At 38.7% G+C, this 27,381-nt stretch overlaps 1 protein-coding gene across 2 annotated transcripts in view; it reads left to right on the top strand.

The window, feature by feature from the left end:
- Positions 1 to 27,381, top strand: part of FRK (fyn related Src family tyrosine kinase) — a 106,058-nt gene that overhangs the window by 42,610 nt on the left and 36,067 nt on the right. For both annotated transcript variants that reach the window (XM_049899393.1, XM_049899383.1), the window contains exon 2: positions 14,295 to 14,416. In XM_049899393.1, the coding sequence (XP_049755350.1) occupies positions 14,295 to 14,416 (122 nt within the window). The remainder of the gene's footprint in view (positions 1 to 14,294; positions 14,417 to 27,381) is intronic.

Raw genomic sequence — 27,381 nt, 5'->3', positions numbered from 1 at the left:
CTGGAAAGGATGTACCTGTTCTGAGCTTTAGTGGACTCTCTCAGTCTCATGCTTGTCTGAGTACAGTAGAGAGGTATGTGTGACTGAGCCTGACTCACCTGGTTCATTTTTATCCTCAAATGGGTAGTGAAACTAGCGCTTCCCTCCTACAGTCATGTACATCTGCTGTGAAAGTACTTGTGGCTACACATGCACTATATTTTTACGCAAATAATGTCTGCCTTCTACTTTTATTTGCCAGCCACTCCCTCCCAATCCCCAAGGTATTTTCCTAAGTGTGCTATGCTAACTTTTTTTTTTACAGCAACATATAAAAAAATTGGAATAGCAGCACTTGGGGGTAGGGCACAGCTGACAAATTAATGTGGAAGGCACAGGTTATTTGTGTAAAAATATGGTACATATATCCACATATACATCAATTTAAACATTTTAATTTTTTATTAGAATTTAAGAGATACTTGTGAAAAAATCCCATCTTAATTATTCTATCATATTGAAAATATGATTTCTATTGTATGGATAGTGTCATGGACTGAATTATGTTCCCCCAAAAACGTGTGGCCTAACTTGGTTTTAGGCCATGATTCCTAGTATTCTGTGGCTGTTCTCCATTTTATGTTAAAGAGGATTAGGGTGGAATTGTAACACCCCTACCAGGTCACATCCCTGATCCAATGTAAAAGGATTTTCCCTGGGGTGTGGCTTGCACCACCTTTTATCTCTCAAGAGATAAAAGGAAAGGGAAGCAAGCAGAGAGTGGGGGACCTGATACCACCAAGAAAGCAGTGCCAGCAGAGGGTGTCCTTTGGACCTGGGGTCCCTGTGCGGAGAAGCTCCTAGGGAAGATTGATGAGAAAGCCAACAGAGAGAGAAAGCCTTCCCCTGGAGCTGACACCCTGAATTTGGACTTTTAGCCTACTTTACTGTAAAGAAATAAATTTCTCTTCTTCAAAGCCATCCACTTGTGGTATTTCTGTTATAGCAGCACTAGATGACTAAGACAGTTATTTTTCATGAAACCTTATTTTTTCTGTTAAACAGATTCCTCATTTTTCCTTGCCCAAAGAACCATAGCCTCCACACAGATCCTTGGGGGATACTTGTACCTTCTGGTATTTTGCATTTCCATAAACATTAGCATTGGAAAAGAGTGAAGTTAACAACAACACAACAAAAACATACAGGAAAACCCTATGGAATTCCACCTGCCACATTCTGCTGTCTGAGTGATTTAAAAATGGCACTCTCTATCCTACTTGCTTTACTTCCTCTTTTTCCTTCATAGCACTTATCACACTCAAACCTACTGTATAATTTACTTATTTATTTTGTTTATAGTTTATCTTTCCGCATTAGCATGTGAGCTCCACAAAGGAAGGGCTTTTTGTTTATTCTGTTCTGTGCTGTACTTCCACCAACTACAGTTATGCCTGGCACAAAGTAGGTGTTCAGAATGTAATAACTGAATGTAAAATGAATAAGTAAATTAATTTTATGGTAGTAGGTTTTGGCTTTGGTTTTGTCACCATGTCTTGTGTGAACTTGGAAAAATCACTTAGCTGACTTAAGGTACAGTTGTTTTGCTTTTTGAAGAACATGATAGTTTCTGTCGTGGGCATCTTTGAGAATTTAATGAAACTATTGGGTTTTTTTTTCCTTTAAAGATGCATAACCTAGCGCCGTCGAGTGGATTCCGACTCATAGTGACCCTATAGGACAGGGCAGAACTGCCCCATAGAGTTTCCAAGGAGTGCCTGGCAGATTCGAACTGCCGACCCTTTGGTTAGCACTTAACCACTACGCCACCAGGGCTTCCCTAAAGATGCATACCCCAACATATGCTCCTTAAAACACAAATAGGAGGTTTCAGATGTTTACCCGTGAATCCTCATAAAAATTTCTTTCCAGCTCTAAAATTCTGATGAAGTCCCTTTTTGGTTCCTCCCCATGTAAGAACTCTTCCTTGCTGCAACCCTCCTTCCTTCTCCTCTTAAACTTGCCTATTAAGCAATTTTTAAAGAACAAGTGAAATCTTCCTGCTGTTTTGCCTGTGAGCCAGAATTTAAAATCCTTCACTGTATTAAACATTAAAATGATTATCTTAACATCCTCCTAATGTACTTTTCAGATTTCTCCAAAGATTTAGTGCTTCCATGGAGTTAGTCATTTCTATATGGAATTAGCTGTAAACATCAAAGAACTGTATTTCTTGCTTCTTTCTTTTAAAGACCCTCCCACCCTGCCCCTGCTGTTGTCCACAAAAGCAATTTGCTCCTTGACACCTTGTGGGGTCTTCCTCTGTACGCATGCCCTTTTCTTTCCAGGCTTTGGATTTCTTATCTCCTTCCATTCCTTTCTCAAGGTATATTTTCTGTAAGGCGTCCATCGTTGGTTTCTCTGACTGTATACCCTTGGCAATTAAATGGTGTTTTTTTTTTTTTAATTGTGCTTTAGGTGAACATTTACGGCTCCAGTTAATTTCTGATACAAAAACTTATACACATATTGTTATATGACATTAGTTGCAGTCCCTATAATGTGACAATACACCCTTCCTTTCCACCCCAGGTTTCGGGTTTCTTGTGTTCATTCAACCAGTTCCTGTCCCTTCCTGCCTTCTCATCTTGCCTCCAGACAGGAGCCGCCCATTTGGTTTTCTATATCTGCTTGAACTAAGAAGCACACTCTTCACAAGTATTATTTCCTGTTTTATAGTCCAGTTGAATCTTTGTCTGAAGAGTGGGCTTCCAGAATGGTTTTAGTTCTGGGTTAACAGAGCATCAGGTGTAAATGCTCTGTTTTTGTTTTATCATTTTCTTTTTGTTACTCATAAAAAAAAAAAAATTCCCCCTTGATACTCTATGCTCCTCAAAGGAAAAGAAAATATGCTTTCTCATCTTTTCTCCAAATGGTTAGTATATAATAAATGTTACTGACATATTGCAGCATATAAAGCACATAAAAATATATATCCTTGTAGGGAATAAAGTATATAAGAAGGTTAAGACAGCTTACAGGTATTTACACTCTTCTATTTGGGAAAAGGAAACCCTGGTGGCGTAGTGGTCAAGTGCTACAGCTGCGAACCAAAGGGTCAGCAGTTTGAATCCGCCAGGTGCTCCTTGGAAACTCTATGGGGCAGTTCTACTCTGCCCTATAGGGTCAGTATGAGTTGGAATCAACTCGATGGCACTGGGTTTGGTTATTTGGCAAAAAAGATGTAAAGAAATTAAGCAATGATATAGTACATCACTTGTTGTCAAAATTCAGCTATAAGCCCTGGTTTTGCTGGTGTCTGTTCAGATGGAGCCCTGGTGGTACAGTGATTAAGAAGAGCTCGGCTGCTAACCAAAATGCTGGCAGTTTGAATCCATCAGTGGCACCTTGGAAACCCTATGGGGTAATTCTTCTCTATCCCATAGGGTTACTAAGAGTCAAAATCTACTTGACAGCAATGGATTTTTGATAGACAAAAAAGAAAACAGGTGCTGTCCTTGTTTCTTTTGGTGAGAGAAATCTAGATCTGAAAAATGCAGAGTGGACTGCTAAGTCCAAACTGTGACATTATTAACCCATCTACAGTGGGGCCCCATCAACTAATACCTGACAAAACTCAACGTTTGGTCTTGTTTATTCTATGTAAGTAATTCTTTATGGAGTAGTTAGTGCTTCCAATAAAGTGGTTTGAGATGATTTTAATTCATGGCTATGCATTAAAATTCTTACAATTAGGCGAATTTTAAGAATTCCTTTTATTTTCCTTCTTGGGTTCAGAAAGGAAATAATTTGTGAGAGGAGGTAACTACTTATTTTGGGGGAGAGGTGCGCAGGAAACTAAGTAGGGGCTGTCTCTGCAATTGGTGCCCCGTGTAACCATTAAGAAGTTATACTACTACCCAAAAGTTTATTCATAAAAAGAAAAGGAATGAGTATTTATGGGGTTTTGTGAAGTAAGGCATTTTCCCAGGAATTATAAAATCGGTTGCATTTACCTTCTTTGGATTTAACAAAGATAGGAACTATTTAATAATTAATGTTTTCAACTTTACCCATATTCCTCTAGTTTCTAGGACAAGCATTATTATAAATATACTGGAAAAACAGAGCAGAAAGGTTACATTTTACATTTTTATTTTCTGCTTAATGTTTGGAAATGTCATTCTATATGTACCCACTTTGTTTTTTATTTTAAAAGACAAATCAATATTAGCTTCCATTTTCTTTTTTATGAGTAGGCAATGGTCATGAAACAAAAACATGCCTTAAGATTAGATTGCTTATCTGAACTTTTTATTTCTTTGTAACCTTTTCGTGAGGAATTGCATACTTTTGTTTACTAGACCCAGGGAAGCGGGTTGGGGTTATAACTAGATTCTTTCACAAACATGCACCTCTCCCAATGGGGAAAACACAAATTAGGTCACCTTATTTCCTCTCTAGGGAAGTTCCTTCAAAATTCCCCTTTTATGATGGCTACAAAGGTGAGCAACAACAACAAAAAAAGTTTATCAAGTGGCCCGAACAAAGAGCTTCCTGGTTTCTATGTGACGCAAGCCCTTTCTTAGATATTGGACTTTGTCATTTTATCACAAGTTCGTGTGCAGCCCTGATATGCTTGTGATTCCAAGGACAGAAGAGCCAGCTTCACTTGTGATCTTTACATTTATATGCAAGAGTTCTCTTTGGGGGAAGAGAATCACACTGGACTCTGGTTTAACATCAGAAACTGCAACTTAAGGCTTCTCCTCTGAGGACGTTATACTCCAAGCAGTGGGGCAAGCACAAATAAAGATATAAAAACACTGACATTATCTAAAGTCCAATGTTCAATATGAATCAAAAGACTATATAAAGTGCCCACATCGAGGTACAGGGTATTAATTGTTTCATCAACAAGTATTTATTTTACAGCTCCAAAGGGCATATGGCTCGATGCTTGGTGCCAGGAAGAGGTGGAACTGTCAGGTTCAGTCCTTGGGCTGGCTGGGGAGCTCTATAGCCTCAGGCAGACACAGGAAATAATTTCAAATAAATAAATAACAGTACAATACTAGCTTTTGTATGCTACATGCCAAACCTAAGGTGAAGTCATTGAGTACTGTAGGAATTCGGGGTAGGCAAATTTAAATAATGTCACTACAAATAGAGGTAAGAGTCCTAGTTTAACCGGAATAGACAGTTGATTCTATTGAGTTGATTCTGGCTCATGGCGAACCTGTGTGTGTCGGAGTAGAGCTGTGCTCCATAGGGTTTTCAATGGCTGATTTTTCAGTAGTAGATCACCAGGCCTTTCTTCTGAGGTGCCTCTGGGTGGACTCAAACTTCCAGTTAGCAGCTGAGTGCGTTAACCATTTGCACCACCCGGGGTCCTAACTAGAGCAGAGAGTTGATATAGGAAAGATAGAGTTCAAGAAATGGCTAGTGTTCAGATGGTGGAGGGCCTGAAATTCCAGGTTTTATTCCATAAACAAAAGGGAACCCTTAAAAATCTTACTATATGTATGTGAGATAAGCCAGGTCATATTTTAAGATGATTAATCCGATGGTGATGGTATAAACAAGGGGGAGACATTGAGTTAATGCATGTAAGACTCGTAACAACAGCACCTGGCTCATCTTTATGTGATCAATAAATATAAGATTAAGAAGAACAGGTAGTAAATTTTTGCCACAGTGCATGTGGTGATGATAAGCTGGCAAAAGGTTATGAGGAGGGAAATGGAAAAAATACATATGAACATTATTTTTTACTTTATCTTAGCACATTTTTATTTTTTCCTGGTTAATTGAAGAAGAAAGGAGGAAAGAGAATGTTTTGATTCAGCTAAATGTTCTGGCTAATCTTACTATGACCTAATGGCTAAAATAAAATCCCTATCTCTCTATGTGAGTAGGAAAACGGTGACAGACCTAACGTACTCTGAGCTAAGGCGACTGATCTTAAGATTTTGTGGAAGGGGCGGAACCTGATTACCTGGGCAAGAAGGTACTTCAGAGAGTCATTTCTAGAACTGTGACCGAAATGCAGGTAGATGCTGGTGAGTCATATAGAATCATTATAGATAAGGGATCTTAGAACCAAACCTTCATTAGATATGATAAATGAGATTGTATGAGGGTGCCCAGCAAACTGTAGGTGTTTTGCAAGTGTTAGTGTCACTGATGCCTCCCAAGCCCCAGTGGTGAGGACAACAGATAATTTTATCCATTATAACAAGTGTAACTGTGATGACAACAGTAAGATACCCTTAGCCCTGAGCTCCCAGTCATCCAGGTTACTTTCTCCATGGGTGGTTATGCCACGTTGATCCATCCACTCTCCTTACGGCAGTTTCTGAGAGGACACAAGTTGTTTTTTGGGATTGGTTTTGGGAGTTTATTTTTTCAGGATCTGTTTACTGTGCTTGAAGGCTAGCTGCCTTGGTTTTTACGGTGATCTTGGGAAAAGGAATTATATGTTAAATTTTTTAGATCTTAGCCAGCAGTTACTGAGGATGGGTTCTCTCTTCTAAAGTGTAGGAAGAAATTGGCTCTTTCTGATTGGTAATTATGAGTGTCCTAGGAGTTCCTGGGTGATGCAAACAATTAACATGCTTAGGTGCTAACTTAAAGGTTGGCAGTTCGAGTCCACCTGGAGGTGCCTTGGAAGAAAGACCTAGTGATCTATTCCAAAAAATGAGCCGTTGAAAACCTTATAAAGCATCGTTCTACTCTTTTACACAAGGGGTCACCATGAGGCAGGTTCAACTAGGCAGAGACTGATTAGTAGCCTATGGTATACCAGTCGAAAACCCTCCCGGTGTAGTGGTTATCAAAAAGTAGGCAGTTCAAATCCACCAGGGTCTCCCTGGAAACCCTATGTGGCAGTTCTACTCTGTCCTGTAGAGTGGCTATGAGTTGGAATTGGTCGACGGCAATGGGTTTGGTTTTGTTTTGGTTTACATGCCAGTCACTGAGGCAGCAGAGTAGACAGAATAAGCCTCTATTACATGAAAAGAGGATACATTAATGGCAGCACTGCTTCTATTTACATGTTGATTTCCTTACATTTTGATAGGTATCTATATTATTTAAGTGTTGATTCTCAGTAACATAAAAAAAAATTTTTTTTTTTTTTTTTTTTTACTGCTTAAATTCCGTTGTTTTTTTAAAGGCTCAATTTTTCTTTTTTTGCAAAATAAAAAACCTCACACTACTTCTTGGGTTAGTAAAATGCCTACTGCCACCTGGTGGCAACATGTCCTAGTCAAGAAAGTGTCCAAATAGGGAGGACAAAAGAGTCACTCCGGAGGGAACTTTCCATACAAACATAGTTAGAAGAGTAAGATCAAATTCACTCTGGTGTTTTATCATAATCTCAAACCCAGTATGCCTAAAATCAAATGTATGATTTCTCCTTTAAATCAGTTCTCTTATTTATTGAATGTGTATGTGCCCAGGTACCACGCCCTTTATATACATTGTTTTTCTTAATCACAAAACCAGCCTATCAGGTAATTACTATTATTCCCACTTCACAAAAGAGGAATTTGAGTAAAAAGACATTTCCCCATGTGATGCTGTAGCTTTTAACCATTACCACATGCTGCCTTCTAATGTGTTGTAGAGCATATTTGTCACTCAGATTTGAAACCCTACTGTCATATTTGATCTTCCATCTGTCTCATCATATAATGACTTATCCCAAATTCCTTTTTTTTCTTGTCTCTATTAATTCTAACTGTCAGCGTTTCTAGTCCAGATCTTTACAACACGTAGATTGTTGCAGTATACTCCTTTTAATTTTTTTATATTTAAATAAATTTAAAGTCATATACAACTGTGCCTTTTCGTCAACATCCAAATTATAAAGAAGAATGCAGAATGAAAGCCCTCTGTCATTACTTTCCTTCTCTCTCACTTGCATCTAGAGAAGTAAGCACATATAATTTCTGGTTCGTTGACTTCTAAAATCTAAATAGAAGTAAAATATACCCCTTACCCTGCAACTTACCTTTTTTTTTCCTTTAACAATATGTCTTGCAGATCTTTCTATGTCAGTGCAGAATTTATACATATTAGACACCTGATGGAGTCCTTGGGTGGCGCAAACAGTTAAGCACTTGGCTACCAACTGAAAGGCTGGTGGTTAGAGCCCATCCAGAGGCGCCTCTGGAGACAGGCCTGGTGATCTACTTACAAAAGGCCACAGCCATTGAAAACCCTATGGAGCATAGCTCTATTCTGCACACACGGGTTGTCATGAGTCAGGACTGACTGGATGGCAACTAGTTTTTGTTTGTTTGAAGAACTTGATAAATGTTTGCAAAATAAATTTTAGACTTAAATTACATAATCATTTCATTTAAAGCAGATCTTGTATTTTTCACTCTGTTTTCATCTAATCAAAGCATTTCTTTCTCCCAAGGAATGGGCTGTCACGACTCTTCTCTCCTTTTGGGTGTTCTTAATTAAGATCTCTTTCATGGCATGGTATGGCATAACAGTAAAGATTCTTTTCATTAAATATCAATAAAATATGCGTATGTGTCTGTAGTGTCATTTTACGGGGTAATTTTCCATGTATAAGTACCAGATTCTAACTTATTCTCAGCTGTTTTGTGTGAATTCCTAATTTCTTTACTATTTCCATATACCAGCACTTCTCAGATTTTGGCAGGCATCAGAATACTTGGAGGGGTGGTAAACTTAGATGGCTAGACCCACCTCCAGAGGTTCTGATTCAGTAGGTCTGGAATGGGGCCTGAGAACTTGCATTTCTAGCATGTTTCCGTATAACACTGATGCTCTTGGTCGGGATACCATACTTTGAGAATCACTGAACTATACGACCCTCCACTGATGTTTTATACCTCCCAGACATCTTGACCTTGGCACTTGCTGTTTACTGTACATGAGAACTACAGCCTAAAGAGAGGGTTGAAATGGCTGTGGTAGACAACCAGGCCTGGGGCGTGTGAGCCCTTCCAGAATGGAGCTGGCAGGGACTCTGAGAGGCAGAACTGACTAGAATGACAGTTCTGCCAGCTGCCCAAATCACAAATAAAGGAACAATTTGCACATGTGCACAGGGTGGAAAGAACTATTGTTTGTCCATTAGTCTCTACAGAAGCCCATGCACTAGAGATTGCAATATGTAACAGTTGTATCACCTTTGAGTATGAAGGATGGCATTATAACACTACTACATCCAGAAAAAAAAAAATTATATTCTCTATTTCCTGCTGGGAGCTCAGGTTATTAAGTGAGCTGACGCATTCAGTCACATATTTATATCCCTTTCGTTGTTACCGTGGAGTCCATACTGTTGTGATTTTCCCTGGAAAGCTGTTGTATCAACATACTATACAAAAATCCAAAATTGTTGAGACAGAAAAAAAGATTTTTTTTTCCTTGAAAAATTTATTATAGCATTCACCTACAAAAAACGAAGCCAAACCCATTGCCATTGACTCTATTCCGACTCATAGTGACTCTATAGGACAGAGTAGAACTGCCCCATAGGTTTTCCAGTGCTGTAAATCTTTATGGAAACAGACAGCTACATCTTTCTCCTATGGAGCAGCTGGTGGATTTGAAATGCCAACCTTTAGATTAGCAGTGAGCGCTTTAACCACTGTGCAGCCAGGGCTCCTGAGTTCATTTACAAATATGGTAAAATTACTTTATCTGTGATCATTTGATTTATAAGAGCTGCTTGCTTATACACATATTGAGAAGGAAAATACATCATTTATAGATTTGATTATTCAAAACACCAAAGTAATGTAGTTGCATAAAATTTATGTAATGGAATATTTGTTTAATAGTTACTATTGAGGAAAAAAAATTTTTTTTTTATTGAGAATAAAGAGACATAGGCGACAGAATATTTCTAAGAATTTAATTTGCTAGACAAATTCTTGTAAAATTTTACATATTTGCATTTTGCTAAAACATTTTAACATTCATGCATAATCAATACATTCTGAACCAGGAAAATGCATCAGTTTGGTCAGTATATTTGATCCATGTTGCTTCTTTGTTTGAAATATTTAAGTGCGAAGAAATTTTGCTATTTCTGGAAATGGAATCTAAAAAGATGCTTGAGTATTTTAACATGTATTCATAAAAAATACAGTGAAACCTATGAGAGCCAGAACTCCATGGAACTGCCTTGTTTTTCTGGGTTTTGCAAGTTTTCCACTTTTGACAGGGTACAGTCTTACTACTTTGCTGTTGCTCAATTTAGTGGCAAATGCTTGCGTTTTCCTTCTCTGCAGGTTTCTGCCTTACCTTACGCAGGTTCCAGCTTTCACAGGTTTTACTGTATGTACAGTCTTTTTTAAGATCTATTTGCTTAAACTTTATATAAATGACATTATAATAATATATATCAATTTTGTTTTTCTTCAACTTCCTTACCCCCTCAACAATATATTAATTTTACCTCCTGTATTTTTTTTTTTTTTTTTTTGTATAGGAAACCCTGGTGGTGTAGTGGTTAAGTGCTACCGTTGCTAACCAAAAAGGTCAGCGATTCGAATCCACCAGGCACTCCTTGGAAACTCTATGGGGCAGTTCCACTCTGTCCTACAGGGTCACTATGAGTTGAAATCGACTCAATGGCAACGGATTTTTTTGGTTTTTATAGTATTCTATTTTATAACCATAACTCAGTTAGTTTATCTGTTCATCTATGATGAATATTTAGGTTGTTTTCAATTTTTCAATTCTAGAATTCTTCGGTGAATGTTCTTGTAACTTATCTCCTTGCGCACATGTATGGAGGGTTTCTTTAGCATATAGTCTGGAAGTAGAATTGAGTAGCATGGTATGCAAACTTTACCAGATATTGCCACATTGCTGTCTGAATTAATTGTACCAAATTATCCACGGGTGTTATATAAAGGTTCTTGCATCAATAATATAATACTATGTGCCAGTACCTGATATTGTGAGAGTTTTTAATTTTGGTCAGCCTGAAATATGTGAAATTGTGTCTACTTGTGGTTTTAAATTGAATATCCCCAAAAAACCCTATGGGGCGTTGCATAGGGTCACTATGAGTCGGAAATGACTCGATAGCACCGTTTTTTTTTTTTTTTTTTAATAATGAAGCTGTGTTTCTCCTTATTTTTATCAGTTATTTGGGTTTTCCTCCTCTGTGAACTGTCTGGTTATGTCCTATGCAAATTATTCTAGTGTTTTCTTATTGATTGAAAAAAAGCTTGTTGTCAAGTTGATTCTGGCTCATACGACCTTATAGGACAGAGTAGAGCTACCACATAGGGCCTCCAAGGAGTGGCTGGTGGATTCAAACTGCCAACCCTTTGGTTAGCAGTCAAGCTCTTAACTACTATACCACCAGGGCTCCTCTTATTGATTAGAGGTCTCTATATAAACTGAATAGTCAGAGCTGTCTCAAAGGCACCTAACAATAACAACATATATAAACTGAATACTAATCTTATTCTTGGCTACGTACTTTGCAAATATTTTCCCTATACCTGTGGCTTATTAATTTTTTAATGTTAATCTTGCTGATGCAAAATTTTTAATTCTGATGTTAGAAGTATTATTAATCTTTTTTCTTAAGGTTTGTGTGTCTTTTTTATTTTTCAGTCTTATCTAAGAAATCCTTGCCAGTGTCTTTGGAAAATTTTAAAATTTGACTTTTACATGAGGGCTTTAATTAATGTGAATTTTATGGTATGTGATATAAGATAGGATCAGTTTTTTCCCCACATAGATCATTAATAGTAATGCAATTATTTATTCAAGAATTCATCTTTTCATCACTGATTGGTATGTGTGGGTCTGCTTGAGTTTTCTATTATGTTTCATTATTCTGTTAGTTATTTCTGCAATAGTAAGAAAACATGAATTCTGTGCTTCTATGAATTCATTACATGGCCACCTTAGAATGTTTCTGTGCCTTCCAGCGTTCCGGTTTGACAAGCAATAGTCTGTGGACATCAGTTTGGCTACTGATACTGAGTCAGTGTGGTAGTCCATCAGTGTAATCTATTAAATGTCTTCAGTTCTCTGCCCTCTGGAAAATGGTGGGATTGCACTTGCTACTTTTTTGCATTTAAGCATGATCATGCAGCTTATTTGGCCAATGGGTTCCTTCATGAATGTTGTTGATGGTGATAGCTGCCATAGAGTCGATTTATGGCATAGAAGCTTTAAATAGAAAATCCAAGAAGTAGCCTGCGATTTGCCACATTTCCCAATCCTGCTTCAGCAATCACAGAAACAAGAAGATGGAAACTCCCCGAGTGATATAGACATAGAGCAAAGCCCCAGATAACCTTCAATTGACATATTGCTGAATGAAAAGTAAATTTAGTTGCCTTAAGCCACTGAGATTTTTGGGAGCTGCTCATTATTGCAATATATCCTAGCATATCCTAACTGATACAGTTCATATTATATAATTTTCATTTTGATAATTTGGAAAATGGTAAACAGACACCCTGTGTTTGTTAGAATGTAACAGTTTTTTTTTTAGTGTCTCTAATGTTTTTAAATTCCTCCCTCCACCCTCCAACTGTGTTACCCTTGTTGTTGTTGTTAGCCACTGTCAGTGTACTCATATTCCTCTGTAACCAGGATTTTATGTTCTTACCTGGTCTCTTTTGCCCCGGAGGCAAATGATCTGTTAAGCCAATTTGAGCTAACTTTTTTGAGAGTGCATTTTCATTCCCTAGTCTATATTTCCTTTTCGTTCATGAGTGCATTTCCTCTCCCACCCTGCATTTCCTTTCCTAGGGTATTTACATTTTCAAAGATGAGACCTGAAAAGATCCATGATTTACCTAAAATCTCTTTTGATCATCATTATGGCCCTATAGTGAGGAGTCCTTTGCGACAAGCAGGCTTTCCCAGCTTTCTCTTATTAGATCACATTGATGCCTACTCAGTTGACATACACTGTAGACTAGCTTTAACGTTAAAGACCCATAATTCTCCAGGGGTTGACCACATTCACAAACTTATGTGTTCAGTATCTGGTTGTATATGTGTAGAGCTAAGGATAAGAGGGTAAAGACAAGAGGCAGAAGTGACACTAGGAAGGTACTTCCCAGGCAGAAGTACCTTTTTTACATAATCACTCCATTGATTACAGATTCCTTTATACTAGTAAATTCCTCCTAAACATGCAAAATCATCCCATTTTATGGCAGGGATTGGGCAATGATGGAGGCAGAGAAAGAAGGGAATTAATGTTTGGAGAGCCACATTTTTAATCATTCACACTTTAATGTGAAGTACAAGAATCCTTTGATTGGAATTTTAACCCTGGTGGCATACTGGTTAAGTGCTACTGCTGCTAACCAAAAGGTCAGTAGTTCAAATCCACCAGGCGATCCTTGAAAACCCTATGGGGCAGTTCTACTCTGTTCTATAGGGTCACTATGAGTTGGAATTGACTTGAGGACAATAGGTTTTTTTATGGAGCAGCTAGCTGTGATAAAGGCTCCCTGAGGAATGGAGTAGACAGTTTGATGGTGATGAGAAGTAATTTTAGAACATGGACTGGGGCAGGCTTGTGTAGCAGGCCCATTCTGCAGGTTTTGGCTTTGAGAGAAGGAGGGCAGAGGACCTTACAGACAGAATGCAGGTATGATAAGGGTTGTGGTAACTGGCATCAGCCAAATTCCTGTGTGCATTTTTTTTTCCAAGACTCCTAGTGTGGATCTCTGGGTATTGCCAACAGTTAATGTGCTTAGCTGCTAACCAAAATGTTGGTGGTTCTAGTCCACCCAGAGGTACCTTGGAAGAAAGGCCTGGCAATCTGCTTCTGAAAAATCAGCCATTGGAAACTCTATTAAGCACAGTTCTAATACACATGGGGTCACTATAAGTTGGGTTCAATGTCATGGATTTAAAAAAAAAGTATGTATTACAAAAACCAAACCAAACTCACTGCTGTCCAGTCAACTCCAACTCATAGCAACCTTACAGGACAGAATAGAATTGCCCCCCTAGGTTTCCAAGGCTATAAATCTTCATGGAAGCAGACTGCCACATCTTTCTCCCGTGGAGTGGCTTGTGGGTTCGAACTGCTGACCTTTTGGTTAGCAGCTGAGCACTTCAACCACTGTGCCACCAGGGCTCCTGTGGGTTACAGACACCTTGAAAAATCATCTCAAATATCAAAGGCTACTATCTATGCTTATGGTAGTTTCGATAAAGAATATCAAGCATTGTTTGTGATGTTATGACACTCTCTTGCCAAGCTTCTTGCTTCCTAAAAATAAATGTTGACTGGTGAATTAAATTTTACATCTCTCTCTCTTTAGGTGGTTCTTCGGAGCAATCAAAAGAGCAGATGCTGAAAAACAACTATTATATTCAGAAAACCAGACGGGTGCCTTTCTTATCAGAGAAAGTGAAAGCCAGAAAGGAGATTTCTCCCTTTCAGGTACGGGCATTGTTTTGTGTGATTTAAGTATGTGTTCCAGAGTCCGCAGTCATGAACATACGGAGTGAACAGGGAAATGTTAATTTAAAATTTGCCTTATGTCTTATCTGCGTAATTAGGCCAAAATTAAATCTACTGAACTACTCGAGTAATATAAAAATTAAAATATTTCTATCTAGGGCTAGAAGTCCCTATAAACAGTTCCAAACATATGCATACTAGATATGAAATGAAAAAATATGAATCTGACTGCATTTTCTCACTTATACCTTATCTGGGAACCTTCTAGGGAAGTAATAAGCAAGAGGCAAGAATTGCGCTCTTGTCGGAATTCATCTTGCCACAATTCATTCGTTCATTCTTTCTTTGCATTTCATTTGTCTTTGCCTGGTAATTGCAAATGAATGCAAATGCTTTTAATTAACCTCATGACACGTAAAATTCAATTAAATGTAGGTTTTCAGCTAAAAGAGTAAAAAAAAACTCCGATGCCGTCGAGTTAATTCCGATTTATAGTGACCCTACAGGACAAAGTAGAACTGCCCCGTAGGGTTTCCGAGGAGTAACTGATGGATTCAAACTGCTGACCCTTTGGTTAGCAGCCATAGCTCTTAACCAGTGCACCACCAGGGCTCCATAAAAGTCAAGTACATATTTACTCTGGGGCAACATACCCTGGGAAAAAGTAGCACAAGGGATCTGAGAGATATCTTCAAGAATTGTATGTGCTTATGTACATGTTCTTACTTTAAAAAAAATCTGTGTTTTAGATGTAGTTTGTAATGCTGCAGAGTGTCTTTTCTTAAAGATTCTACTCCAAATCATCTCCAATATGAGCCTTTCTTTCTCCTGCCCTTGCTCTGAGCTCCTCTGTGTTGTTTATGCCTGTCATTTGTGTTATTATTCCCTTTGAAGCAAGTATTTTGTTTCTTCAACTAGATGTAAACCTTTTGGGAAAAGAGATTATGCTCACCTTTTATCCCTGTTGCCTTACAATAAATGCTTATTAAACATGATATCTATGGAATCACAACAGCCTTTATGGTTCAGTCTTGGAATAGGCCCTGAGCCTACATGTATTGGGAACTTTGTCCTGGCCTAAACTCAGAGCAAGTTGTGTGTGTGTTTGCACCCATCATATTTCCTCACATCTGGTGGCTCCAAATATCAGGGCAGGTGGATTGGAGCTGGAGAGAATCAAGAGCAGTGGTGTTCAGGCAGGTTTTTCAGAGAGGTCTGTACTTCAATTCCTGCCTATTCTGGCACTGGAGAAATATGGTATTCCTGAATCATGTGGATTCAACTCTATCCCTACCTAGTTAGAAAGACAAGAGGTTAGAAAATCCTGTTCTGCTTAATATTCTTGAAATGTGCCACTGACATTTCTAAAATTGTTTACCAAACCAAAAAACCAAATCCATTGCTGTTGAGTCAATTGCAACTCATAGCGATCCTATAGGACAGAGCACAACTGGATCATAGGGTTTCCAAGCGGTCGCTGGTGGATTTGAACTGCCAACCTTTTGGTTAGAAGCCAAATGCTTAACCACTTTGCCACCAGGGTGCCAGTAAAATTGTTAATACCAGGGTGATACTCAAAATATTGAATTACTGATATGGGGTGTGCATGAGCCACATATAACAGATGCCCCACCAGGCAGGGAATTCATACCACTGCGTATCTGTGTAACCTAGGTGACAGAAGTGAATATTTTAGACAGTAACATTTTTTTCTGATAATAAGATAATATGCTATAAAAATTTATAAAATAAAAAAGGCCAAAGGAGAACAATTGAGGCTATCATCATTTGAAAATACCTTATTAATAATAGCTTCTTTTTTGTCAGGCTTCTACTATGCCTGACCTATAGGTCTATTTATTCACACACATTCATTCCCATACACAGAGAACAAAATTGTGATATCTTGTTATGTATGTATATACACACATATATATATAAATATATATACATACATATATATAAATATGTCTCCATTTTTCTTATTTCTGTAGTATCCTGTGAAGATTTCTGCATACCCTTTAATATTTTCTACAGCATTATTTGTGGAAGCCAAATAACTTCATTATATGAGTGTACCATCATTTATTTAGCCTATTTCACATTTTGTACATTTTTAGTTATTTTGCTATTGTAAATCATGATGCAGGGATATCCTTGTGGATAAATATTAGAATATTTGAAAAATATCATGAGAATATTATATTTAAAGGAAGGAAAAGGTAGATCTTCTTGAAACCCCTAGGCTTAATGATGGCAAAGGAGAGCAGTAAGAGAATTCCTTGATTAAATGCATCCATGTTTGCCTTATGCCAATGTTCACATATCAAATCAAGCAGTCGTTACTCAGCCAGAAGTAGATTAAAAGTTTTAGATTAGTATAACCTGTTGCTGTCGAGTCTCCCAAATCATAGCAACTCTATAGGACAGAGTAGAACTGCCCCATAGAGTTTCCAAGGCTGTGCATCTTTACAAGAGCAGACTGCCACATCTTTCTCCCACAGAGCAGCTAACGGGTTTGAACTGCTGACCTTTTGGTTAGGAGCCAAGTGCTTAACTGCTGTGCCACTGCCCTCCTCCAAATTACCATTAAAAATATAGAAACACTAATATTTCCATAAAGAAAATAAACCAAAAGTAGAATTACCTGTGTCGTATCTTTGAATAATGCCCAGGCTACAGTAACTGCTCTGAACACTCGCTAAGTAGAATACTGTCATAGTCATCTAGTCCTGCCATAACAGAAATACCACAAGTGAATGGCTTTAACAAAGGAAAATTTATTTTCTCACAGTCTAGTAGGTTACAAGTTCAAATGCAGGGCATCAGCTCCACGGGAAGTCTTTCTCTGTGGGTTCTGGAGGAAGGTCCTTGTCTTCAATCTTCTCCTGGTCGAGGAGCTTCTCAGGCGCTGGGACCCCATGTCCAAAGGACACGCTCTGCTCCTGGTGCTGCTTTCTTGGTAGTACGAGGTCCCCCTGTCTCTCTGCTTGCTTATATCTTCTATATCTCAGGAGATTGCCTCAAGACACAATCCAATCCTGTAGATTGAGTCCTGCTTCACTAACACAACTGCAGCCCATCCACCCTCATTAATATCACAGAGGCAGGATTTACAACATAGAGAAAAATCACACAATATCAGGAATCATGGCCCAGCCCAATAGATACACACATTTTTGGGGGGACATAATTCAATCCATGACAAACACTACAGAACAGAACAGCTTTACAGGCTTAGAACAAAATTACAAGGATATTGGCAGTTATGTGCTATGAATACCCTAGTGCTTGCTTATGGATTTAGGGAGCTTATGTAGGCCTTGCTTGGAGACCTGCATATCATTATAGATTCTTTTTCAATGAAGTCAAACAATTTAGAGTCTTTCGAACAAATTATCTGATTGCTGTGTATTCATTCACTGGGGGACAGAGTAAATGCATACCATTATGATCTACTGAAAGGAAAATTTTCTTATAAGCGAGGGAAGGCTATACAAGAGAAAAATGGAAAGAAAAAGGTCTTCCATAAATCTACGTTAAAACAAACAACCAACTAACCCCACAGCTGACTGTTGATTACCACTAAGCATCCTCAGATATACCACCCATGGATTTCTTTCTTTGTGCGGTTGTCTCCTTAATCAGTCAGAATGGATGGTCTTCAATTTTGCGGAATGCTGTGTTGCCAGAGGGAGCCAACTAATATCCCTTTTGTATCTCTGTCTTTCTCACAGAGTTTTCCTTAGAAGCATTGTCTTTATTCCTTGGGTGGTGATGGCTTGTGGCTGTCACAGAAAGGCTTCAAGAAGGAGCATGATTTATTGATGCTGTGGTGGCGCAGAGAAGCCGCAGCTGAAGGTTGGGGTGGATGCTAATTGGGTTGTTGTGATCCTTGCATGGCTGTCAGCTTTTGTGAGGTCTGCGTAGATATGGGAAGAGAGTTAGGGCTATGACAGCTCTCATGACGGCAAGACACTAATTAGCTGTGAATTACAGCAGCACTTTTGGATATTACATATTATATGTGGTATCCAGAGAATCTATCTTCATCAGATGCATGACAGGTATTTTTAGTGGCCCTACTGTTACTTAACATTGGCAGTGAATTTGTTTTTCTGGTGGAAAATTTAAAATTCCGACTGCGAGTCCATTGGTTTGGCTGTTGCTTGATGTCAATTACTTTAAAGAAATTATTATTATTATTATTACCATTCATATTAATTTGATGTTTGGTGCCCTCTAAGCATTTGTATTGGAAACCCTGGCGGCATAGTGGTTAAGAGCTATGGCTGCTAACCAAAAGGTCGGCAGTTCAAATCCATCAGGTGCTCCCTGAAAACCCTCTGAGGCAGTTCTAGTCTGTCCTATAGGGTCGCTATGAGTTGGAATCGACTCGATGGCAATGGGTAGGGGGTAAGCATTTATATTATTGTTTAAAGTGCACTTTAAGGAGAAAGTGCTTTGTGGGCTAAAATTGAGCTGCAGGTGAGTTTTCCAGAAGATATTCTGCATCTTACTTTGTAATTTTACTTTAGGCAATTCTGCATATACAAACCTATAGAGTAATGGAAAGAATTCCAGATTTCTCCTCAGTGACATCCTTTCAAGAACAAATAATAATAGAAAATACCCAAACAATGACTCAGTTGAGGACATGAGGCAAAAAACTCAGCAACAATATTCAGGGAGCAGCATCGGGAATTGAGTTTATTTATTTATTTTTATTTTTTTAGCAAACACCCAGAGTGCCTATTATGTGTCAGTGTCTCTGTTAGGGGAAGGGTAGCAACAATGAGCAAGGCACAGTCTCTGTCTTGGCCAACTCAATCTGGAGAAGGACTATAACTTGTCCTGTTGTGAGACAAGAGGAGGCAGGGACCAAGTCTTCTGGCCACAGCCAGGGAAAATTTCACAGAGGAGAGAGCATTTGCATTCTGTATAATTTGTGCTATAAGGTAACAGTGTGGGAATGATTATTTCTGGCAAAAATTAAATGCACAGAGTTGTGAATATGTCTGGTGTTTTGCAAAGTGGTGGAAGGGGAGGAGGATAATACAGGTATGTGTTATGGAGGTGTGTTTGTTATGTATGTGTGTGACGCTGGAAGAGTGCGGAGAAGGTTAGAGGAGGGGAGGGATGGCAGAAAATAAGCCTGGAAAAGTAAGCTGGGGCTAGACATCATGCTGAGGAATTTGGACCTTATTTATAAAAATGGTGTGGGGGCAGTGTCTGACCTCCCCTAACTTCAAAAGGGGAAAGGAGAATCAAGACCAACAGCCCAGGGCTGATTCCCATGAAGTGGAGGTCAGACATGCTTTCTCTCTCCTTTATCTTTACCAATTCTGACACCAACTGTCCCTGCCATGGCATTCCACTTCTCTGCTGGGTTCGATAATTCATTTCAATGGTCACACAGAACTCACAGACCATACTCATGATTATGGGGTTTATTAGGGAAGTAACGGGTTACAATTCAGGCTCAGGAACACTCAAGGATACAGTTCTTTCATCAGTACAGCCTCTCCCCTGCTGTGCTTGCAGGCATGCATCTCCCTGGCCTTCACCCTCTGTCCAAAGACACTCAGCTTTCTTGTTTCATGGGCTGGGAAACCCACTTTGACATCTTCCTTGAGTCTCTCCTGTTGGTCTCTCTTGCTTGTCTCTTCTTCCTTTGTGGTGGTGGTGGGCTCTTCTCTTTCTCACCTCTGGGCTCCCTCATTTCAAGCCAGTGGGATGGTAAAACTGACCAATCCCTTTGGTGGGCCACAATTACCATGTCTGCACAGTCCCACGCAATGACTTGGGTGGGTGTTACAAGACCATGGTAAAAAGGCCACACAAAAGTAATCAATTGTACCACATTATTCTACAGAGGAAAGTTATAGGGAGAAAGGGACGTAGTCTGGTCTTTACTGAGTAAAGCTTATATTAATAATTTCCTCCTAAACATGCAAAATCATCCAATGTTTTGGTGGGGAGTGGGCAGTAAAGGAAGTGGGGAAAGTTACCTTTGACAGCAGTGTAGAGAACAGATGAGAAATTTATAGTCAATAATCTGGGGAGAAAGTGAGAGGAGCAAACACAGTGGCATCATGCTGCCACTCAAAACCAAATGTGCAACAAGAGCAGAGTTCTAGGAACATTCTGTAGAGAGGTGCCACCAGACTAAGGCTCAGCTGGCTACAGTAAGGCTCCGCTCTAACACAGGGTGTCAACAGGAGGGACAGGGCCTCTGGGTCACTCTCATTTTTTTTTTTTTTTTTTAATGGGGCAAGTGTGGACATGACCCTAGGTCCAGGGATAGAAAAGACTGCTTTGGATCTAAGCAGTTCTGAGTTTAGATATCAACTATTTATAGGGTTGTTTGGAATTAGAGGGTTGTTTGGAAAGCCTGTTGCTGTCGAGTCGATTCCAACTCATAGTGACCCTATAGGACAGAGTCAAACAGCCCCATGGGGTTTCCAAGGAGCAGCTGGTGAATTCAAACGGCTGACTTTTTGGTTAGCAGCTGAGTCCTTAACCACTGCACCACCAGGGTTGCTATGAGTTGGAATCAACTTGACAGCAAGTTGGTTTGGTTTAGAAAGCTCAGCATGTATGGGCTGTGGGAAACTGCAGCTTCTCTTGCCTGGAAGAAGGAAGTTGAATTCAGGCGCAGCCTGTCTTGTAGGGGGTGGGGAGTGATGGTGGGTCAGGGCCAGTGGGCCCTTTGCCATCCAATCCAGAGACAGCCCCCAGGACTATTAGACAGTCCTCCTGTCTCCACAGATGACAACCTGAGCCAGGGCAGAGGCATGGGAAACAGAGAGGAAAGACTGGAGGTGAGAAATATTTAGAAGATAGAATTGATAGGAATTGGTGGCTGACCAGAAATGGGTAGGATAAAGGAGAATGAAGAATCTAGGATGGCTTTCATACCTCTGACTTAAGTGACTGGGAGACAGTGGTGGCTTTAACCAAGGTGACGTAGATACGGGGAGAAAAGGAAATGGGATGGAACAGCATAAACTCAGAGATGTTTGAAGTACTTGTGGGTGGACATACAAGTAGCCATTATCTTTTTTTTTTTTCTTGCTTCTACTGATTTTTGAGCAGAGTACTTACTATAATAAAACTCCATTACAGTGAGCATGTAAGTCCCATGGAGTATGTAAGACTTTGACAATAGTAGTCTGTGATTGCCATGAAGTCCCTCCTTGAGAATATAAGATACATCTCTGTAGCGATATAATTTAGTTTTAAAATAAGTATACTATAGAAATTTTAGAACCAAACAAATGTTTGATGTCCAAAGTAATTGATTGCCATCATTCAAATTATTACACAATTTTTTAGAACTGTCTTTACAAAAGGAATACCACTTTATGTTAAAGACCCTTACTAAAAACCCATTGCCGTTGAGTCGATTCCAACTCATAGGGACCCAACAGGACAGATTAGAACTGCCCCATAGGGTTTCCAAGGAGTGGCTAGCAGATTCAAACTGCCGACCTTTGGTTAGCAGCTGAATTCTTAACCACTGCACCACTGAGGCAGTTGCATGTTCATTAAGGGCAACTTTGATACTTGGAAGGTGCCAGAGTTATCTGAAGCAACTTAATAGGATGGGTGATTAACCTGAGTAATGCCATGGATTTATAACTTCATAAATATTTCTGCATGCCTTATAAACTATTTCTGAAGGCAATTAAAAAAGCAATGAGGACAACAGCAGCATCATTAGGGAAGGTGTGTGTCCTCTCAGGTTGACCCTCTGTGTATCCTTCATGTTGAAGTTATGTACTGAAAGATTCATTTATGTTTATGAGTAACTCTTTCACCAAGGGCAAAAATTTGCTTCTCAAACTAGATTATCAACTCCTTGAGCAGAAGAAACATATTTGTATGGCTCCCATCCCATGCTTCTGCTCTATCCCCATAGCTTCCAGTACAGCTCTGTGAAGACAGTAGACACTTCAACACTCACCTCTTTGGAACAACCAGAACATAATTAAAGAAAATGTTGACACATTGTGAAAAATGTAACTAATGTTGCTGATCAGTTTGTGTAGAAATTGCCAAATGGGAACCTAATTTGCTGTGTAAACCTTCACCAAAAACACAATATTATTAAAAAACAAAAACAAACAAAAACTCACCTCTTTGCCTGCTAGTCTACAAAGAGCAAAATAAGCAAGGCCATTGTCACTTGCTTAAACCTCTGAAGTCTGGGCCATGTGAGATCACAAGTAATCCTCTTGTCTGCTGTAGTTCAGACTTATTTTAAAAAGATGATTTCTCACCTTGACAAGTTATTTGCTTCCAGGTAGTAAGACTTTTGTAGAGGAGATAAAATAGGAAGAGGATATCACTTGTAGTATGGCCCGCTATTTCTCTGTGAGGCACAGGATTTACACCCAAATTCACTTTACACTGGCCATTCAGCTATCACTATTGCTCCCAAACTTTTCCAGATCTGCTGACTTAATCCAATATGACTGTGTCCCAATGGCAAAATGCTCTGTGTTTTCTTATTGACCCCCTGAACCATCCATTCATTCTTCATTTAAAATTAACGTGGACATAGTAGCCACAAGAGTTTGTCAGTAATTCTATTACTATTAACCATGAATGTAAATAAAATTATATATCCCCGAGCAGAGGCAAGTATTAAATGACTGGAAAAAAAAATGCTCCTTGAATTTATAATGCAATGAGACTATATGGATTCTAGGAGCATTTGGATATTGCTTAAAGATGTTTTGCTTTTTAAAAAGTGCACATGCTGCAGAAAGAAATTTTTATGTTAATAACTCTAGTATCTCATATAAAATGTATTAAATTTTAAACATGTTTGTGCCATCTTAGAAAATGCCTTTTAATTAAAGTCATAATTTAGTTGTGTTCAGCTTAATTGTGAATATCATTGCCTATAATAACAAGTGACTTTTTGTGTGAGTTATAGTTTATGCTGCCTTTTCTTAACATTACTACTGATAGATTATGTTTCAGATCTTTCAAATATTCTATAAAGTTAAATTAACTTTTTATTATGTAGTTTATATACATACATATATATATATATATATATATATATATCAGTGTTTGTGTCTTTACACACAGTTATACACATTCAGATGCACAGGCAAGGAGCCTTGCTCTCTAAGGCAGTAGCTCATGGAGAAGTCTTCTATCTTACTCAAAACCCATGATTAGCATTTCTAGTAGCTACATTATTCTTTAGAGGGTTTGTACTCTGTTTTTTTTTTTTTTAATTTTTTATTTTTTCTTCTTTTGGTTGATATGTGAACCCCCTATACTGACTTGTCTAAATTTTCCCTTCTGGTTTTGCTTGCCTTGTTTTTTATTTTCCATATTGGTATTTTGAGCTATTTGGAGGAAAGCACAACAAATAAATAATGCATGTTATTGCCCTTTGAGAGGTCCCTGGGTGACACAATGGTTTGTGCTTGACTACTAATCTAAAGGTTGGCAGTTTGAACCCACCCAGCGGTACCATGGGAGAAACAGCCTGGCGATATGCTTCCATGAAGATTACAGCCAAGAAAACCCTAGGGAGTAGTTCTACTCTGTAACAAACGGGGTTGTCCTGAGTAGAAATTGACTTGACAGCAATGGGTTTTGTTTATTGCCCTTTGAATGTAACTTCATAATAATCAATTTCTAGATGCTAAATAATAAGCATGAAGTTGATAAGTAATATGGAGATTGGTGAAATTGCTGTCTTTTCACAGTTCACGACATGTTCTGCTTCCATGTGCTTTCATTTAATAGCTGCCAAAATAAGTCGGCTCTTTATTTGCATTTTTTATTACATTTTACTTCTAGATTAAGGTACTGCCTCGGTAACACTCACTGGAGTTAGTATTCCCCTGTTTTCTATTCAACTGACTGAGAACATACGTAGGAGGTACAAAACTGGAATAGCCCTGTAAACTATAGGAGTCCCTGGGTGCTGCAAACTGTTAAGTGCCTGACTAGTAACCAAAAGGTTGATGGTTCAAACCCACACAGAGGTGCCTCAGAAGGAACGTCTGACAACCTGCTTGTAAAAGATCACAGCCTTAAAAACCCATTTCTACTCTGCAACATATGAGGTCATCATGAGTTAGAATGAACTGGGCAGTAACTGGTTTGATTTTTGGTTTGGTAAAAACTAAAAAAAAAGAACCAATAAAACAAACCCAACCTTGTTGCCATTGAGTCAACTCAGACTTATGGCGACCCCATGTGTTTGGTAAACTGTCTTTTAATTAATGTTATGCTAGAATCTGGGTAGATTTCTAACTGCAATGTGAGTGTAGGTGAACTGAGACTTTGTAAGTGGCTGGAGCAAACTTTGACCTTTGCATCAGATCAAGACCAGTCAAGAGGAAGATGCGAGGATGCTTTGACCCATACCAAGTGTGTGCCCTGTCTTAAAGAGGCAGTATGTACAGCTGCCAGGAAACCAGCCAGCTCTGCCCTCCTACATAGAACCAGCTAAGTGATCTGGGTCTTCCCTGAGCATCCACGCATAACTTCCTTCTTCTCTACATCCAGCAGAGCAAGTGTTGTAGCGGTGGAAGATGACAGCTGTACTGCAAACTGGGATGTGAAATTGATTTCTTCTCTGAAAGGAGGAAATAAGAGCACTGCTATCTCATGAATGTGTTTTTCACATTCTTCTGGTGAAGCAAACACTAAGGATTACAAAGGAATGAATTCTTTTTCTTACTGTCAGTAGGCAAGGAGTGCACCCTTCCTCCAGCAAAGCCATGCAGGCTGAATATTTGCTAGACATTGGCAACACATTTAGGGGCTTGGCGAATTAGCAGCCTTGTTTAGGAGCTAAGAGCTAAACGGGATGCAGAGGAGGACAAATGCATGTGCTTTCCTCCTAAAAACCAGATTTCTTTTCATTTAAGGATGACAATAAAATGGATAAACAAATAAATAAGCCATGACATTCTGGATATTCAGTAATAGAATTTCCAACCTCTGTTCTGGAACACAAATTCTAGAACACTCCATAATATACCCCTGCCCCTGACTCAACAAAACATGTTACAAGAAGTTTAAGAAATACAACTTTTTCTACCTAGAATTTTTTAAACTAATGATCACACAAACATTTCTTTCTCTGTGAAACATGATATCTTAGTTTCCTAGTGCTGTTTACAGTTCAGGAGGCTAGAAATCCAAATTCAATATGTGGCTCTAGGAGGAGGCCCATCTTTGTCTGTTAGATTCCTCTGCCTCTGTTGTCTTCAAATAGCATGTCTTTCTCCCTGTGTCTGCATCCTCCATGTTTATGCTGCTCCTCATATAACTCAGAAGAGATGAGGTTTAGGATCCACCCCACACTGATATGACCTCAACTAACTGGTTGACTACACTATGTAAGACTGTATTATGGAAAGTGATTATATTAGATTACATCCACAGGTGGGGATTCTAGCACATATTTTAGGGGGACCCAATTCAATCCATAACATATGGTTTGGGAAATAATACAATGGTATAAGAGATGATGAACAAGAGACTGAGATGTATTAAAAACCCAGACTTTTGAAAAATATTCACTAAAAGGCACACAAGGAACATTTTGAAAGCATTTGGTTTGAAATAATAAAATATAAGAAAATGCAAATTCTGCGACATTAGGCATAAAAAGCAGCACGAACAGGCAATAGATAGGAGAGAGCAAACAGGAAAATTGTCACTGCAGGGGAGCATATTAGGGACATAAAGAGCCAACTTGAGATGCTCTCTGGAGAGAGAAGAAAAATAAATGAAAGTTTGAGAAAGCAGATGATGCATAATGAGGAGATATTCTTTGAAATTTATGAGAATAATTAAATGCAAGCAATAATTACATATGTAGTAGAGGAAAACTTCCCTGAGCTAAAACAAACAAACAAAAGAATCTGTTCTTGAAAAGATGCATGGTGTTCCAAGCAAAATAAATTTAGAGATAGATCCACACCTAGGGTATCTTTTCAACATACTTCTGTCATGGGACAGAGTAAAATTGTCTCATAGCACTTCCAAGAAGTGGCTAGTGGATTTGAACTGCCAACCTTTTGGTTAGCAGCCAAGTTCTTAACCAGTGGGCCACTAGGGCACCTAGTATCATGAGTAAATGGAAAAAAAAAAAAAAAATGGTGAGCATTCAGAAAAAAAAAAAAAGTACAAAAGGATAAAAATTAAGCTGGCCTCAGAATTTCCCTCCACATCATTAAACACCAAAACCCAATATATAAAGTTGTTTCTTCATTTTTCCCTTTAACTTTAACTACTGATAAAATTGAAAGATACCTGTATACTCTCACTAAAATTCACTGATAGTTACATTTTGAGACATTTACTTTCTCTTTCACATGTATAGATGTAAGTTGCAGATGTGCTATTTCACCTCTGACAACGTTAGTGTGTATGCCTTATGAATAATGACATTCTCCTACATTTCCACATACCTTTATTAACCCCAGGATGTTTGATGCTGATACAATAATATTATTTAATGTAGAGTCTATATTCGAATCTCTTCAAATTTCCCGAAACTGTCCTGGGTACTTTATAAAGGGGCCCTGGTAGCACAGTGGTTGTTTGCCTGCTATCCAAAAGGTCGGCAGTTCAAGATTCTCCAGCCCCTCCTTTTTTTTTTTTTGTAATTTATAAAAGGTCTTTGTTTTGTGAAACAATCAAGGATTATGAATTGCATTTGGTTATCATATCTCATGAGTTTCTTTTCTCTAGAACAGTCAAAAGACTTCAGTAACTTGCCTTTGCAAGAGATATGAATTTGTAACTCTCTACCTTGACATTTCACCCCTCATACCCTTGCTGAAACCCATTTTCCAGCTTAATCTTTCATGCTTCCTTAAATCAAAGTCTGCTCGCTGTAAAAGGGCACCAACTATTTCACGACTTGCCTTGAACTTCCCCTCTTTCTAACC

The sequence above is a fragment of the Elephas maximus genome, chromosome 1, assembly GCF_024166365.1.
Source record: "Elephas maximus indicus isolate mEleMax1 chromosome 1, mEleMax1 primary haplotype, whole genome shotgun sequence".
NCBI classification, from domain to species: Eukaryota; Metazoa; Chordata; class Mammalia; order Proboscidea; family Elephantidae; genus Elephas; species Elephas maximus.
The sequence above is the reverse complement of the archived record's forward strand: the minus strand, read 5'-3'. Positions and strand labels throughout refer to the sequence as shown.